An 18,223-nucleotide genomic window follows, 5' to 3' on the forward strand; every position below is an offset into this window, starting at 1 on the left:
TTTCTTCAAATTATTTATTGAGTGCTTACTACCTTCCAAGCACTGTTCCAAGCTCTGAGGATACAGCAAAGGAAGAAAGAAAAACTGGGTCAAATCTGTCTTCTTGGAGCTTACGTTCCAAGGGGAGCTTACATTCCATTCCATTGGGAGAGAAAGACGATAGACATATAAATAGGTAAATCAAATTATATAAGGTGACAAATGTTGTGGAAAATATATAGTAGGGTAGGGGGTGATAGGGGTTGGTTTTTAAAATAGGGTCAGAAAAGTTTCCGCTGAGTAGGTAACCTTTGAGCAGAGACCTGGAGCAAGTGAGGCAATGAATCATGCTTGTAGTATTCCAAGCAGTGGGAACAGTGAATGCAAAGGCCTTGAGTCCAGAGTGTGCTTGGAGTGCTCTAGAAACAATCCCAATCCCAGAGATTCTGATTCAGGAGGCCTGGGGGACGGGTAAGAGGAACATTTTAGCAACATGCTAGTGATTCTCACTCACACAGACTTCTGACCCTCATTTTGCAGACCTGGGCTTCGTTTCTCTCTTCTGTAAGAAGGAGGTTTGCGGTGGGATAACAGCACCCTATTGGACAGATGTTTGTTTCTTTGGCTTCAGTAAGGGAGCCCTCAGCGTCCCTCACCCCACCTTACAGCAGCCTTTTGCTTGTCCGCTTGCATTTTCTTTCTCCTTTTCTTCGTTCTCTTTTCAAATTTCTTTCCTTTTTTATTTTTCTCTTTATTCCTGTTTTCCTCTGTTCCCACCACGGCCCCCCCGCCCTTTCCTTCTCCTTTTCTTTTAATCTCTTCTTCCTTGACCAAGTGTTGTCTCAAGCTACCGTCACCGTGGGCATCAGGGTTCCCCTGTCTGAATCCTTTCAGAGGTCTGGAAGGGGACTCCACTTATCAACCTAAGGGTGATATACACAGAGTGCGTGTGTCTATCTGGGAGTACAGGCAAGTTCCCGCAGATGGCAGGGGTCGGACTGAGGGGAGCAGGGTCGGCCGGCAGGGGAAGTGGGGGAAGGGCACGGACCAGGTTGGGGAGGGGTGTGGGGTGGGCAGACTTCGCGGAGAAGCACCCCTGCAGCTCGACAGCGGAGTGCCTTCCACCTTCTCCCAGGCGCCTCCTCCTGACCGGCACATGGTGGAGCTAGGATGGGATGTCGTGGCAGCCAAAGCCTCCGAGACAACTCCTGACGGGGTCCGCCTCCCACAGGACGGGTTTGAGAACCACCCGGCGCAGATCCGAGAGAGGATTGCCGGGCGGGGTGAGCACTTTCCGCCACCTGCGCTTAGAACTTCACTGCGGTTCGCGGAGATTAAAGCGCGGAAGGCATTTTGCCCATTGAGGCCTCCGTAGCGAGGGGGCGAGGCCCGGAAGGGAGCAGTATGGCGGCGCTGGGTAGAGGCAGCGACGAGGATTTGGTCAGCTATGGGACGGGCCTGGAGCTGCTGGAAGAAGGTGCGGGCTAGATTTGTCGCCGGGGCCTGTGGAAAACAGGCCGGGGGTCCAGGATTCGGGGCAAAAACGCACAACCCTGTGCCAGATCTTGTCTGGCACCGGGGGAAAGGCTCGCCTGCTACGGGCTCTGGGAACAGCGACCGGAGAGGCGTGCACTGTGTTTGCGGGGTGCTCACGTTTTGCAGGGACGGATGGGAGGCCCGGAGGGATGGGAAGAAGAAGGATGACAAACAGGCTCCTGTGAGAGCGGGGATAGGGGAAGAGCGGTGGTCAGGCAATGTTTTTCCTAGGAGAGGACGTTTGAGCTCAGCCTTGAAACAGAGAAAGGAAGCAACCGTACGAAGATTTGGGGGGAGAGCATTTCAGGCGAAGCGAACAGCAAGTGCAAAGGCTCTGAAGTCGGAGCCAGTTTGGCAAATTGAGGGACAGGCAGGACTGATGTGGGTGGAGCAGACAGCACCAGGGGGAGGCTGGTAGAAGATGATGGCAGAGGGGGAGGCGGGGGTTGAGTCTTAGTTGGTATGGTCAGGGAGTTTGGATTTTAATACTAAGTGTAGAAGAGTCATGGGGGCGGGGGTTACACAAAGGAGGGATGTATATTTTTGAGATTATTCTGTCCTCGATTTTGAGGGTAGGCGGGTTGGAGGTGGGCAGGAGTGAAGCAGGGAGATGAGCAAAAAGAGGCCAGGCGATGATAGTGGCGGTGGTTAAGTAGTGGTGAGTTGAGATGTGCTTTGAAAGCAGAGCTGACCCTACTCGCTGGTGGAATGTGGGGGTGAGTGCAAGATGAAGCAAGATTCTCCCCTGTGTTTCTGGTCTGATCCACTTAATGACTTGATTTGTTTCGTAAAGTATGTATTGGATGGCTAGTAAGTTCTGATGGCAGTGCTAGCCCTGTGGGAAAGACAAAGGAAGTTTGGTGGGCTAGGAGTTATTTGCAGACTCTCCTTTTTTCCTACCCTGACCACATCGTGTCAGGTTGGTTGTCCTTCTGAGACGTTGCCACTGATTACCCTCTTATGCTCTACAAACAGTTCTAATCATTAGAAACTTCTGCCAGATGCTGGCCCTGTTCCTACTGTCTGCTTACAGAAGACAGAGAAATGCTAGTCTCCTGAAAGCTTCTTATGTGTTTAAAGACACCCCTTGCATTTTCTCTAAGACATCTCTGTACTACACTCAGTTTTCTTATAAATTAAGCTTAAAGTCCCCTCAACCCTAATTTGTCAGAGCTTTCTTCAAGCATGGGACCAGAGTGTGGGTAGACTGGGGCCGTTATTAGTATGTCCTTCATTTTAGACTGTGTTTCTTTACCACAATCTGAACTCACATTAGCTTTATTAGCAAACACATCATCCCATAGTCTCAAGGAACTGGTTGACAAAGATTCTTAATTTGAGGAGTTTCAAATCTAGTTGAGAAAAAAAGTATGAGGTTCACAAGTGCTAAAGTATGTGATGTAGAGAGGAAATAACCTACACAAGCTAACAGGGAAACCTGAGAAGGCAGGATGGGACCCCTTGAAAACTGGTTAGAATTTAGGTATGCAGGAAGAGGACAGGGTTAAACATGCATGGGTGGAGGTTATTACAGCCCTGCCAAGCAGGAGTTTGTGTCATTTCTATATTTCTGGTCTCACAGTTGTTTCCTTGTGAAGTGACATATTGTAAGTCATCAACTATTTGACCTATATTTTTCTAATTCTTCCTGTTTTGATGGTGTACAAAATCTGTGATGAAGCCTAATGGTCTAGCCAGGCTCTTGAAGTAGAATGGACTTTTTTTCCAGCCCCCCCCCCCCCCCCCCCCGCCACTCCAGCCTAAAATTATCCTTTAACTTCTCAGTACTAGGAGTTTTTGAGGATTGATTCATTGTTTCCTAAGCACTTTGAAGTTAAAACACACTCTGACTACATTTTACAATATAACATACTAGACCAATAATCACTTTTACCTCCTACTTTGAAGTTCTAGTGACAGGTTAGACAAACATTGGTAGAGGAGGGACTCCATTACTTAATTAAAGTTGCTGGCCCTGACAGAAAGTTTTATTGGGTAAGAGAGTGGCTGATCTGTTACCCACAGACTCATAGACACATAGGCCCTCTGGCCTGGAAGGAAGGTGCCTCAGTGCTTATCTAATCTTCCCTTAGATACATTCACTTGGCTGTAGAGTTCTCCTCATCGCCTGCTCATCCTGCACTCAGATTAATTTAGGACCATTTTCTTCTTCCTTGATGTTGTGACTCTCCCACTTAAAATTATCTGTGGCTCCCAGTCACCCACAGGACATACCACAGACCCTGCAGCACTGTGTTCCAGGCCCGCTGTGCTATCTGCCCTTTTGGTTCCATCTTCCGTGCATTCCCTGTCCTCCAGTCAGACTAGACTACTTTCTCAAACATCTGACCTTCCCCTTTTCCACCTCCTGTTCCCTGTTTACCGATGGAATTAATGCCTCTGTGGGGAATTGTGTCCCTACGTGCAGCTATGAAATGCTCACGCCTCTGGGTGACTCTGATGTTGTGGACCTTGAACATTGTCAGAACAGTTCCTGTACATGCAGGTCTCCTCCGCTGGGCTCGGAGTGCCCTGGGAACAGGGACGGAGTTGTATTCAGTTTTCCACACCCAGCATCTAGAACAGGGCTGCTTCCACGGAAAGGCCCTCAGTAAACTTCTGGTGGGGGGCAAGTAAAGGACAGAATGGGTTGTGTCCCTGACTTGGAGGCAGAGTTGAGATCTGATTTCAGCTTTGTGCTTATTAGCTGTGGACCTTAGAGCACTTACTTAATCAGAGCCTCCTATCAGGGTATGATAAATGGGATAATACTGTTAGTAACAATAATTATAATAGGGCCTGGCTAAAATGCCACTTCCTCCCTGGAGTTTTCCTGTGCTGTGGTTAGAGGCGGCGCCTCCTCCTCAGGAGCCCTGTGGCACCTGGTCACCCACACTGCTTGGCCCTCATCATCTGCTGTCCGGTTCTACCTAGTTGTCTGCAGATCTTATCTCCCCTTTCAGCTCAGGAGTACCTGGAGAACAGAGCAAGCACAGAACCTCACATTGGCAGGACCTGTCATCTCTCCCCTTAACCCAGTGGTTCTCAACCAGGGATGAACTTGCCCCCCCCCCCCCAGGGGACATTTGGCAATGTCTGGAGACATTTTTGGTTGTCATGCTTTTTCGGGATGGGGGCGTTACTGGCATCTAGTGTGACAGGATAGGGATGCTGCTAACCGCTGTACAAGACAACTAAGAATTTTCCGGTACAAACTGTCAATAGTGCTGAGGTTGAGGAACTCCACCTTAGCAGGAATCATGCCAGGTGCACGTGCAGTAAAGGAGCATGTGTACTGTATTTTCTAAGAAATGGTGAAAGTCTTGGACTGTGGGACCTGAGTTGTAATTCAGTTCTTTAGAATGAAATGAAATTGTAGTGATATTAACCAAGCTTTGCTATGGCCAGGGACTGTGCTCAGCTCTCATGGTTTTTAATCCTTGGCACCATCCTACAAGGTGACTTCGGTTATTATCCTAATTTTATAGTTGTGGAGACTGAGGCTTAGAGAGATCAAAAAACTTGCCTATAATCACACAGCTAGCAAGCAGGAGGGCAGAGGGATTTGAACCCAGATCTCCTGTCTTCGGAACCCTCTTGATTACCCTGCTGTGGGTTATATTCTAGAAATGACCTAAAGCCTCCATAAGCTACAAGTAAGAATTTAGGACTATGAGGCTAGACATTTCTTTACTTTTTGTTCCACTATCCAGAAGTAGTAACTGGCTTAATTATTGAAGTAACAGGTATACATGGGCTTTAGGATACAGTTTACCTACTGTATGTACTACTATTACTATAACAGCAATAGCAGCTAGGGGACTTCCCTGGTGGCCCAGTGGTAAAGAATCCACCTTGCAATTCAGGGAACGCAGGTTCGATCCCTGGTCAGGGAACTAAGATCCCACATGCCACGGGACAACTAAGCCCAAGCACCACAGCTACTGAGCTCGTGCACCTCAACGAGAGAGCCCGTGTGCCGCAAACTACAGAGCCCACGTGCCCTGGAGCCCTGTGCCACAACTAGAGAAGAGAAAACCCGCACGCCACAACTAGAGAGAAGCCTATGTGCCTCAACAAAAGACCCCACATGCCGCAACGACGATCCTCGTGTGCTGCAACTAAGACCCTACGCAGCCAAAAAAAATAATAAAAAATACATAAATAAAATTAAAAAAAGAGCAGCTAGTACTTTAAATATGTTTATTGAAGGTCCCTCTTTTTGTTAAGCACTTTACAGGCATTATCTGATCCAATTTGCATAACAACTCTATGAAATAGATATTACTATTAATGTTCCATTTTACAGATGAGGAAATCGAGGCACAGAGAGGCTAAGATGATCATAGTCCCTAGTAAAGGTGATCAAAGTGCTAGTAAAGGTGGGCTTAGCTTTAAAATCCAGAGTGCCATGACTCTCGACCCCAAGCGCTTAACTACTGTCTAACTTGCTTTCAGTAGTGAATGTTTGAAAATAACTTGATGGTTACTTTTTGTTTTAAATAGATTCAGAAGTTTTAGTTAGAACTGATAAAATTAGGCAGTAATTTGTGTCATGAAACTTGAAACCTAAGGAAATTCTAAGTTCTTTTTCGCTGGTGTTATTTAGCACCCCAGCGCTTTTCAGCCAAGTAAGTAAAGGAATAAGCTTAAAGAACAGTAGTTATGACATCAGGAGAGTCCCAGAAATAAGGAAACTCAAGATTTGGGGAAAATGGGCAATGCCAATGGAAAAATTCTGGAGTCGGGGATGCTGTGAATTTCTAGAAGAGATACAGAAGTGTGTCCCTTGCCGTAAACCTCTGCACACCATGTGCCACCCCAGCAGCTTGCCTACTTTACTGCCAGCAGATTTCACCTCCATCTCTGAACCCTTCGCCCAATAATTCAGTTTTCATAATGGAATTTAGTGGGAAAAGCAGGCCATTTTTGCTAAAACATTTCTAATATAAACGAGATATTGTTTTCTAAACTACATCAGCTACTAAGGTCTAGGAATAGCAACTTAATTAAACTTGTTATATTTGAAGTTACAAGAAGTGAACAATGCATTATGTTAAAGAAATGTTCTTTTCCTTAAATCCTCTCTAACCCACCATCACCTTCTGTCCCATTCAAAATACTATTTTTTCAGGCGAGAGACCAAAGAAACCAATTCCTCTTCAGGATCAGACTGTCAGAGACGAAAAAGGAAGGTATAAACGATTTCATGGAGCCTTCAGTGGAGGTTTCTCTGCTGGTTACTTCAACACCGTTGGTTCAAAAGAAGGTAGGATTTTCTTACTTGTAGCTACTATATCGCTAAAGCAAATGATTGAAATACCGTAGGAGTTTTGCTCCCCTCCCTCACCTCTCCCTTTTAAAAAAACTTCAAAAAACATTTTAGTACATACTCTGTAGTCTTTTGTGTTCTTTGAATGTTTGCAATGTTTCCAGAGACAACTTATGTGTTGTTCATTGATTATAACCTGAAGGTGAGAGAGTTTTCTTTGACTTTAAAGAAAAAAAATAGATACGTCATAACCAAATGATTAAATGATAATAAGGACTTCTGTCTTATGCTGTATCTTGCCACACACTCAGTGCTCTCACACAGATTCACTCAGGGCCTAAGGAGGGCAGGTGTCCCAGCTGTTTTGTGGCTGAGGACGCTGCAGGTCCCAACACGGGGTTCCACAGCATCACTTGTCAGTACATGTTCTCCACCTGGAGAAAAGTCAGTCAAATTTGTCACATTATGCAGTATAATAAATTCTGTATTGTTTAAAGTAATATATGTTGGGAATTCCCTGGCAGGCTTCCACTGCAGGGGGCACGGGTTCAATCCCTGGCCGGGGAACTAAGATCCCACATGCTGCGCAGCACAGCAAAAAAAAAAAAAAGTGTGTTTTTAAAAAACATTTTAACACAAAAAGTGGAAGAAAATGGCTTATGTATATCAAATACGAATGAAGATGACTGATTAACTCACATAGCAGTTATTAAGAGCAAGATGAGCCAGATCTTTCGTATATATTTTTAAAAGTAACTCATACATAACAATGATAGTAGGGACTTCCCTAGTGGTCCAGTGGTAAAGAATCCGCCTTACAATGCAGGGGGACGCGGGTTCGATCCCTGGTCAGGAAGCTAAGATCCCACATGCCGTGGGGCAACTAAGGCCGCATACCACAACTACAGAGCTCACGCGCCCTGGAGTCCATGCGCCACAACTAGAGAGAAGCCCACGCACCACAACGAAAGATCCCACATGCGGAAACTAACACCCAATGCAGCCAAAAATAAATAACTAAATAAATAAAAATAATAAATAAATCTAAGAAAAAATGACGGTAGTAAAATAAAGATGAAAAACAATACAAGAAAGGGGTGGGGGAAGGCATGTAAGAAAAATAATTAGGGTAAATAAGATGGTTGAAGTTCAGTATCCAGAATGTATAAAGATCAGTTCAATGAGCAAATGATCAAAGTATTTGAACAATTTACTCCAGAGGAGATAGAAATGCTACCTGGAATATTCAGCCTTATTATTAAGAAAAGCCAAGTAAGGTAACTAAGGCACTATTAAAGTAGCGCACTTATTAAAATGTTAAAAATGGCAGTAGAATTTGTGAAGAAAGAAGTACACGGATACATTGCTGATTGTTATAATTATGGCTGTGCTGTATATTATAATTGAAAAGTAAGACCAGCTCAGATGATTAGTCATCACAAGTAGACTGTGATATGTTAACACACTGGAATATCTCTTTACCATTAAGAGTGACAGATTCAGGTCCTGTGCAGATACAGGGCAAAGACCATAGACATCCAAAGTGGAGGAAGGTGCTGGGCCAGGGTATCGCCTGGAAGAGTTGGTCTTCACTGTCCTGGGGTTTCTCCCAAGTTGGCCTACAAGGCTGCTCTACCCACCTACCAAGAATAGGTCTGCCCCGTACTTCTCAGCTCCCCGAGACTCTGGTTGGAAGTCAGAAGGAGGTGTGCCACTCTTAGAGAAAACTAAAAAAGTGTATCTTAGAGGGTTACAGATACATTTGACCTCTGGGGCATTTTCTCCACAGCACATGCTTGGTTACCGTGGGTGTTAGTTATAGGACTCAGGTATTTGGTGGAATTGGGGGCCTAGTATGGTCATCGCCTGCCCTTAGACTAGCCAGGTTGAATCCTTTCATGGCTGACTAATGCACCCTGACATACTGTTTCTTTGATATGTTAGTATGTTGGTGTATATTGCTGTCCTGGTGGTCTCAGAGTCGTCCTGCCTTATAAGGTGACCTTGCATCTTTTTGCTGAGATCTGCTTGTGTTCCTTTCACAGTTTAACTTTCAATGTATCGTTTTATTTCTCTTGGTTGCAAATTCTTATGGGGAAACCTTACTGTATCCACTAAGTTCTGACAACAGAGCGTATGGGGGTTAATAAGAAGTTTGTGTGGCCTAATTGTGTCTATGTGAACAGTGAGATGAGAAGTAGCTAAGAGTTTGTAGTTATTGGAGGTTTCAGGTCCGCATGTGTTACTTAATTATTTAGTTATAAACCAAAATACCATCTGGGATTGTAATGTTCTAAATGCTTTTCTTTCAAGGATGGACACCCTCTTCCTTTGTGTCTTCACGACAGAACAGAGCAGACAAATCTGTTTTTGGTCCCGAAGATTTTATGGATGAAGAGGTGGGTGTGCAGAACTTTAGCTGCCAGCTAGCCGGTGAGATGTGGGTGATTGGTTGCTGTAGCACCTTCTCTCTCCCCAGAAAGTTCAGTGTACGATTTCCTCTTTGTTTGTAAGACTATCATTTTGGTATTTGGACTCCATAGTGCCCCGTACATCAGTGGATTCTTGTTCATTGGCATAGTGCCTTAACTGGCTGGTGCCAGTTTCTAAAGTCAAGAGAGTAAGGGGGGACTTCCCTGGTGGTGCAGTGGTTAAGAATCCCCCTGCCAATGCAGGGGACACAGGTTCGATCCCTGGTCCAGGAAGATCCCACATGCCGCGGAGCAACTAAGTCCGTGTGCCACCACTACTGAGCCTGTGCTCTAGAGCCCGTGTGAGTCACAACGGCTGAGCCCATGTGCCACAACTACTGAAGCCCGTGCGCCTAGAGCCCATGCTCTGCAACAAGAGAAGCCACTGCAATGAGAAGCCCGCATACTACAATGAAGAGTAGCCCCCGTTCACCACAACTAGAGAAGGCCTGCGCGCAGCAACGAAGACCCAACATAGCCAAAAAAAAAAAAAGACTGTAAGGGGAAGGTCATATACAGGCAAATTTACTTGAAAAAGCCCCAACTGCCCCAAAAGTGCAGTGTCTGTCAAGCTGAGTCCACAGCCTTCCATGGTGACGCTTTTTTAAAAAAAAATATTCCAGCATAATTAAAACTTTTTAAAAATTTTATATTGGAGTATAGTTGATTAACAATGTTGTGTTGTGTTAGTTTCAGGTGTACAACAAAGTGATTCAGTTATACATATATGTGTATCTATTCTTTTTCAAGTTCTTTTCCTATTTAGGTTACTATAGAATATTAGGTAGCGTTCCCTGTGCTATACAGTAGGTCCTTGTTGGTTATCTCTCTTTTAAATAAAGCAGTGTGTACACGTCAAACCCAAACTCTCAATCTATCCTTCCTCCTCCCCTTCCCCCTTGGTAATCATAAGTTCGTTCTCTAAGTCACAGTGACTCTTACGCACACTGCAGTTTAAGGAGGAGTGAGTGACTAGACTAGAGAAAGGAGTGAAAGGAAGCCCTGTGCAGGTATCTGGGCACCTCATTAAAGTGACCGCTTCTAAGGGGTAAACGGTGGGGGGTTTCTAAAGTGGTGCTACTGGCCTGCAGCCTGGGCTACATTTTCTTGTAAAATTAAGCCTCTCTTACCTTAAAACCTAGTCATGGGTTCATTTGTGATAAAGATTAAGTAAAATACTTACCTGAGCATGTTTTAGGCTTCAGGTAAGTGGCAAGGGGTGGTCCCCTTCCTGTTTGACTAGCAGAATCTATGAGGTAACATATCTCATGGAACAAGAAGTCCAGATGTCAGCAAGGCCCCAGGCTCTCAGGTAGCTTCTGCACGTCAGCTTGTCCTTCCACGACCTCACCTCACTGTTGCAAGGTGGCCACAGTAGTTCCAGGTGGCACATCCGGGATGACATTATCCAGTGGGGAGGAGGACTTTCTTCTTGGAATCCTTCCTTGAGAGCAGAGAAGCCATTTGGTGGATTTTCCCTCACATCGGCTCCAGTGAATTGCTCGTTCTTAAAGCAGTCCCTGGTGAGGAAAATGGGATCAGAATGACTGGCTTAGACAAGATGTGAACCCCACTCCCTAGCCCTCCCCTGCCCCAACACATCCCCCCCCAGGGACATCACTCCTGAAGGGCATAGTGGCGCAGAGCCAGGCCAGTGCCTGGACAGCATCAGGGCTCCGTGGGGAGAGCGGAAGGGTCTGTGGCTGCTGGACAGGCAGCGGATGGTACTTAACTCTAAGCCTGGCACAGAGGTGCTCCCCAATGCTTGCTGACTGTGCCTCCAAGACCTTTTCCACCTTCACACTGACCTTTGAGGTACTGTCCAAGAAGAACAAAGAACAGAGCACTTACTTCCTGTTTTCCTAGCTTGGCAGTGCCTGTTGTGCTTCACTGAGTGGCCACTGTCATGCCCCTGTCCTTGGGCACTGGCCTTAGCTTATCCAAAGTCAGGGCGTAAATCAGCTGCTCTGCTGATGCCTAACTCAATTTCATAGTTTTAACTTTTTTTTTTTTTTTAAGTAATAAAGCTGTGTAATGTATCATGTTTAATCACTTTCCAAATAATGTAAGTAATTCTGTATGAATTTTTTTTTTTTAAGGATCTTAGTGAATTTGGGATAGCACCTAAAGCGATTGTTACCACAGATGATTTTGCTTCTAAAACCAAAGATCGAATACGAGAAAAGGCCAGGCAGTTAGCAGCAGCTACTGCCCCTATTCCTGGCGCCACTTTGCTTGATGACCTCATAACACCAGCAAAGTAAGAAGAATTTAATTCGGACTTTTCTGATCTTGGCATCACTGCCTTGCATATGTGTGATGATCTTACTTAGGGATAGTTTGGTTGCAAGTAGGAGAAGCCCTTTCAGCCTAGCTCGAGTACAAAAGGGGGTTTTGCCAAAAGGACCTTGCGCTGTTACCACATGGAGTGCTCTAGAGCTCCAGGCACTAGCTGTGTTAGTGGGGCTCATGGCAGCTGGAGAGCTATTAGGAACTGGGGTGACTTCCCTCCCACCCCCTGCCTCACAAGCCTTAAGGGCTCTCTCCTCATTCTGCCCTCTTTCTACATACTTCTTTGTTCTGCTGCTGGGTATGTGGCCCGTTGTGGCAGCCTCAGACCATCATGGTTTCCCAGGCCACATGCTTGGCATCTATGTGCCCATCGCAAAGGCCTGGGAGAGGGGGCATCTGATCAGCTTCCCCAGGTCCAGTCAGCTGTGGTGGGAACAGCAGGGCCATGCAGTTCTAATAGGGATGGGGGAAAGGGCTGAGGCATGACAGGTATATGAGCTGCTTATTTCCTACTGTTTGCTGGTGTTTTAAAAAGAAGTTCATTTTCAATGCCTTGATATCCTAGGTTATCTGTTGGTTTTGAATTGCTAAGAAAAATGGGTTGGAAAGAAGGACAAGGAATTGGTCCTCGAGTAAAGAGAAGACCACGCCGACAGAAATCTGGTACGTGTACTGATTGTCATTAATTCTACAGCAGACTTTTGGATGACTACATGTTTCTAGAAGTAAGATTGCTGGGTCAAGCGGTGTGCACGTATTTTAAGGTTTTTTTGTGTGTAATTTACAATAACTTTCTGGAAGGATTGTACTAGTTTACCTTCCCACCAGCAGCATATGAAAGTTCTTGTTTCCTACTTTTGCCAAAACTGTGTTATAGCTTAACATGATTATTTTCTGTTGTTCCTGTCGCTTGGTCTCCCCAGCCAGACTGTGAACTCTTGGAGGCAGCAGTACTTTCTTTCGGGTTCTCAGTGGTTCTGGGCAGTAGTGGTTACTCACCATGTGCATCGTTGCCAGAGTGCAGGTGGGGCGGGGCTGGTCCCTGAGTGGTCAGCGTCCGACCCTAAAGCTGTAGCGTCTTTTCCAGGCTCAGCCGTCTACCGCTGAAGAGTGTCAGCGAATCAGGTTTCTATAACTTTAGTCACCTCTGACTAATGCATTTGAAATCTCTTTTATAGACCCTGGAGTAAAAATCTATGGCTGTGCGTTACCCCCTGGAGGCTCTGAAGGATCTGAGGTATCGTATGGGATGATTGACCTTCCGTTTGGCCCAGTAGCACCTGTTACTGTATGAGCGTGAAATTTAGGTTCGGAAAATTTTAGAAATCAGTCAGATCACATTATGGGGAAATACCCATACCCTAAAAATGTCCTCATTATGTCAGATAGTGTGTTTAGCAACATGCCAGCCCCATAGATGTCCCAAGTCTGTTCAGATTCTTAATATGGAGTTGTTTGTCAGAAATAGGCTCACAAACTAGAAAACAAACTTACGGTTAGCAAAGGGGATAGCAGTGGGGGCCAAGGGGGAGAGATAAATTGGGACTTCGAGATTAACATATACATACGACCATATATAAAATACGTAAACAACAAGGACCTACTGTATAGCACAGGGAACTATATTCAATATCTTGAAATAACCTATAATGGAAAAGAATCTGAAAAAGAATATATATATATATATACATATATATATATATATATAAAAAACTGAATCATTTTGCTGTGCACCTGAAATTAACACAACATTGTAAATCAACTATACTTCAATTAAAAAAAGGTTAAAAAAAATGGAGTTGTTCGTGTTAGTATCATTTGTTCAGGGACTTGATTTCGTCATTTGTAATAGTGGAAACGAAAGTATGATAATTGTTCTGTTTGGAATTAATCACTGCATTTGAAAATAGTATTTTACAGGCTTTACACCAGGCAGTGACTCACCTTCATTCCATTTTGAAACACTGAAAATAGGATGAAGATGATGACTACTTGCCAGAAAATGTGACCTTTGCACCCAAAGATGTCACACCTGTGGATTTCACGCCTAAAGATAATGTACATGGACTGGCTTACAAGGGCCTGGATCCCCACCAAGCACTGTTTGGAACTTCAAGAGAACACGTTAGTCTCTTTAGTGGTGGACCCGAAGGTGCCAACAATCTTCTTGGAGATGTTGGAGTGAATAAAGGAAGAAAATTGGGAATTTCAGGCCAGGTAAAAGTGTTTCTGTTTTATAAACAGGGAACCATTGACAAATGAGAATTCTTGCTGTATTATATTAGCCCCATAGTAAGCACTCATTATTCATTGACTAAATGAAGACCTTAAAGTGGTTGTATTGTCCTTAGGAGCTTGTCCGAAGACATGTAAAGCACACCGTCCTAATTTGAATATGTGTTCCTGAGACCCTGTGACCTAATGTGCCCGGGGGAGTTTGTGTGTGAGGAGTGAGGGCTGCTTTCCCACACCCCTGCGGGGCTGAGCAGAAAACCACACTCACCTCTTTGATTTAGTTAATAGTTGAATTACAATCTGCCTTTCCAAGTTCAGGTCCAAGTTGTACTACCTCTCCGACTCTTTCCTAGTGCTGCAAGCCCTAAGTCAGGAACCTGGGTGTAAGTTTCACTTTTTACCGAGGGGCCTTGGTAAAAAAACTTGCTTTTTACCTTTGAGGAGATGGAGAGCTTTTCCTGATTGCCTGTCTTCTCAAATTGATTCAGTGTCTCTTTCCTAAAATAAGTTCAGAGGATGGTTACTTTGTCATTTCATTTGTACCTTTTCTTTCCTTCACATGTTTTTTTTCCAATCCTTTTAACAAAAAGTGATATTTGTTCTTCGCCATTTCCCACAAAGGTTAGGAGTTCTTCTAGCAGCCGTTGAGTAGCGGCGGTCTTCAGACCCTGGTCACCAGCACTGGCACCAGACCATGTTGTTCAGTAGATGAACATTCTGCCTTTCTCCTTTTGGAGGCCCCATTTCTCCCCCTGCACTGCTGCTTGAGTGTCTTCTCCACTCCTCTTCCTGCACTAAGACCCAGACCCGTGGCTGCTGCTGAGTCTGGAGGACAGCTGCAGTGCTGGAGGCATGACATTCACTTCTGGTCATTGTTTTCCAAAAGGTTGGATACTTGTGTTAATCTGGGGCTCCCATTCGCTTCTCTCTTGGTGATCTTGAAGTGGTCTGATCAGTCACATCCTTATAGTAGCCTTATCCTTCAGTGCAGGCAGGCATATGCTAACACCTATAATGGCTCAGTGTGAAATCTTGCTTTTGAAGGCTTTTGGTGTAGGTGCCCTGGAAGAGGAAGACGATGATATCTATGCCACGGAAACTCTATCCAAGTACGATACCATCTTGAAGGATGAGGAGCCTGGAGATGGACTCTATGGCTGGACAGCACCCAGGCAATATAAAAATCAGAAAGGTAATTCCATGGACCCGCAACCGATGGTAGACCAAGTGTTGGGACATTAGCCTCCGTGGAGCAGGGAGTTGTTGGTCAAAGATGCAGAGCGAGGAACAAGTGGGGATAAGAGAGTCCTGTTGGGGGAAGTAAGACAGAAGTGGGATTTAGACCAGTTCGAGGCCAAAGCCAACTGTCAAGACAGTCAAGTGGGGAGGAGGGAGGGGCCTGGAATCAGGGAAGGAGCAAGTGTGTGGACACGTGCTTGCTCGTGTTGCAGGTCAGAGCTGACAGTGGGTCAGAGGGACGCACTCCCAGCTCAAGGAACTGGGCAGGTAGCCAAAGGAGGTCAACTGAGGCAGCAGGTCAGGAGGTCAGGCATGGGGACCAGGTGGTAGGTACACAGAGAGCCTGCTGCAAAATGGAGATTGGTGCCCAGCTCATCTCATCACTTAAACTTATCTGGTTCCTAAGGGGCTCTTGTTGAGCTAGGAGATGAACATCTCTTGACACACCTGGAATTTCAAGTCAGAGTCTTATAGTGATTCAGATTCTGTGGTTCTAAGTAGGATTTCAGTTTTTCTTTCCAGAAAAGGTATAGGAAGGAGTCAGTAGGTATTAATGGCATGTGATTTTGATTCATTCAGACCTGGATTTGAATCTTAGCTCTCAATCAGACCCAGATTCGAATCCCAGCTCTCTACTGCCCAGCTTCATGACCATGGGCAAGGCTTGTAGCCTCTCTGGGCGTCATTTGTAAAGTGAGGATAAAATCCACTCTGGGGATCATTGTGAAGATTAAATGGCATCACAGGTTTGGCATAGTACCTGCCTCAAAGACTGAATAAATGGCGCCTACTGTAACAACCACTTAAAGTAAGGAGGTGAGAGTTCAGACAAAATCTATTTAGATGTTTTTAGCTATAGTCAGATCAAGTTTGATCTAACTCTTATAAAATACATCTAAATAATCTAAGCATCACTCCCCAACATGATGCCAATTTTACATTTCTAGAAGAGAAAAAAGCGGGTGAGAAACAGGCTTTAGTTTGCTTAATGGCTGTGAGCACAGACTGTGAAGAGAGATTCCCTGGGCTCCCATCCTGGCTCTCCCCATTTATCAGCTGTGACTTTAGGCAGGCTCTTCAACCTCTCTATGCCTCAGCGTCCTTGCCTGGGCAGTGGGCACGGCAATGGCTTACCTATCCCATGGAAATCTAATGTGTGTAAAGGGCTTAGAACGTGCCTGGCACACAGCAAGCACTCTGCAAGTGTGAGCGGGCTCTGTCACCATCGCCACGAAAAGAACCCAGGGTTTTACACGAGGTGCTGGGCGGGTGTGCACCCAGACGTTAGTGGATGTTACCTCTGGGTGGGAACTAGGCTACTTTTATTTTCTTCCTTTTGCTCACCTATATTTTCAGATTTTTCTACTAAGACTATGTATTGTTTTTATAACTTAAAAGAAGATACATAATATTAAATTAGTGTTATATTAATTAATATTATAGATTATATTAACGTATTAGTTATTACACTAACTATATCAACATACTAACAACATACTATATTACTAACATTAATATAATGTATTAATTTATAATAATTACTAACCTATAATAAATATACATGTTTAAATCTGCCTTCTCAGCCACATCTTTGGCTTTTCCTTTGTATAACACCTTTGTCCTGGCTGATTAATCCCAGCCTTCCCCGCATCAAGCCTGGGTTGGTGCCTCCCTCTGAGGTCCCCACCCTCTGCTCACGGCCTCTCTGCCACAGTTCCCTCTCCTACCCTTAGGGTCACAACATCTATAGTTTTGACCTTACGGTTTTTCACTGAGTGAATCTATACGTAGTCAGTCTCCATGGCTGATTTTTAAATTGTTCTTGTTTTTTTTTTCCATGATAAGTAGGGCTATAGTATTCTCATGGCTCTCTCTTTGTAGACATTTGTTTATTTCTTCATAAAGGTGAAATTGCTGGGGTTTTTTTAAAAAAATAAATTTATTTATTTAGTTTTGGCTGCGCTGGGTCTTCGTTGCTGCCTGCAGGCTTTCTCTAGTTGTGGTGAGCGGGGGCTACTCTTCATTGCAGTGCGCGGGCTTCCCATTGCAGTGGCTTCTCTTGTTGCAGAGCACAGGCTGTAGGGGTGAGAGCTTCAGTAGTTGTGGCACGCGGGCCATAGAGCTCGCGGGCTTCAGTAGTTGTGGCACACGGGCTTAGTTGCTCCGCGGCATGTGGGATCCTCCCAGACCAGGGATCAAACCTGTGTCCCCTGCATTGGCAGGTGGATTCTTAACCATTGTGCCACCAGGGAAGTCCCAGATTGCTGGGTTTTAAAAGAATACAAAATTCGAAGAATGTAATTTAATCCTATATTACCCTACAGAATTTTAGGGACTTCCAGAAGCTGGTCCAAAAGTTCTACGTCAGTTGAAGTGCAAAGAATGAGATTGTGGGGAGGGTAGTTACAGGGCAGTGCTGCATTATAAGTGGCTGAAAACCTCAGTGCCACCTGCCCTGCGGGCAGCCGTGCCTGCTTCAGGGTTCAACACCCAGCTTGTGTAAGTGCTGGTGGTCATGTAGCATGGGCTTTTGGCAACAGAAAATGCAGTTCATGCATATGGATTTTCGACATAACCTCTATGTGCAGAAAATCCTTGAGAATCAAAGGGGTTGTCTCCACAACCAATAGATCATCCCTGGCTGCAAGTTAGAGGGCGTTAGTCATATCCTGAATGAGTGACCTTTTATCTCTTGTTAGAATTTCAGTTGAGAAAAAGACAAAAGGACCTTTTAATTGGTCCCACAGTTAGATTACAGGCTGACCTGGTTGTATTGCCTTTTGTGTCTTACTTGGATGGTTGCTACAGAAATTGGGAGGTCATGTCCCCATGGTTCTTCACCTAGTTTTAGAAATGACTCTTCCAAAGTTATTTTTATTTTTATCCATACTTGTTCTCTTGATGGTTTTTCTTGAGATCTTTTACTCTACAGAGTATATTCTTTGGTGCCCCTTAGCATAGGACCTTACATACTTTTTCTGAATAACGATGTTGAGGTGCCATTGTTACCTGGACAGCCTAATCAGCGGTGTGGTCTGGGCTGCCAGTCACTGAGTCAACAGAGGTGTGAGGGCTTTACATGCCATTCTTTCCTCCCTTTTACTGATTGCAACTATGACATGTGGTGTTTATATTCTCGGAGATAAAAAACTGAGGTCTTTTGTCTTATTCTAAGTTTCTCTGCCTCTGGAATTAATCA

General features: G+C 44.9%; 1 protein-coding gene and 1 long non-coding RNA gene across 5 annotated transcripts in view; one reads left to right on the plus strand and one right to left on the minus strand.

Moving 5' to 3' along the window:
- The first annotated feature begins 1,319 nt into the window (after positions 1 to 1,319).
- Positions 1,320 to 18,223, plus strand: part of GPATCH1 (G-patch domain containing 1) — a 43,916-nt gene continuing 27,012 nt past the window's right edge. Inside the window, exons 1-8 of one of the 4 annotated variants that reach the window (XM_033844536.2) lie at positions 1,320 to 1,456; positions 6,650 to 6,784; positions 9,101 to 9,186; positions 11,358 to 11,518; positions 12,116 to 12,213; positions 12,729 to 12,787; positions 13,525 to 13,767; positions 14,830 to 14,977. In XM_033844536.2, the coding sequence (XP_033700427.1) occupies positions 1,384 to 1,456; positions 6,650 to 6,784; positions 9,101 to 9,186; positions 11,358 to 11,518; positions 12,116 to 12,213; positions 12,729 to 12,787; positions 13,525 to 13,767; positions 14,830 to 14,977 (1,003 nt within the window). In that variant the 5' untranslated portion in view covers positions 1,320 to 1,383. Of the gene's footprint in view, positions 1,457 to 6,649; positions 6,785 to 9,100; positions 9,221 to 11,357; positions 11,519 to 12,115; positions 12,214 to 12,728; positions 12,788 to 13,524; positions 13,768 to 14,829; positions 14,978 to 18,223 lie in introns of those variants that run through there. The other 3 variants (XM_073795761.1, XM_033844535.2, XM_019940988.3) reach the window with 3 other exon arrangements.
- Positions 10,646 to 12,644, minus strand: LOC141277140 (uncharacterized). The gene is made up of 3 exons (XR_012327952.1): positions 12,550 to 12,644; positions 10,992 to 11,076; positions 10,646 to 10,778 (listed from the first exon to the last, which is right to left on the minus strand). It is a non-coding gene; the product is annotated as an uncharacterized lncRNA (long non-coding RNA).

This window comes from Tursiops truncatus, chromosome 19 (assembly GCF_011762595.2).
Source record: "Tursiops truncatus isolate mTurTru1 chromosome 19, mTurTru1.mat.Y, whole genome shotgun sequence".
NCBI classification, from domain to species: domain Eukaryota; kingdom Metazoa; phylum Chordata; class Mammalia; order Artiodactyla; family Delphinidae; genus Tursiops; species Tursiops truncatus.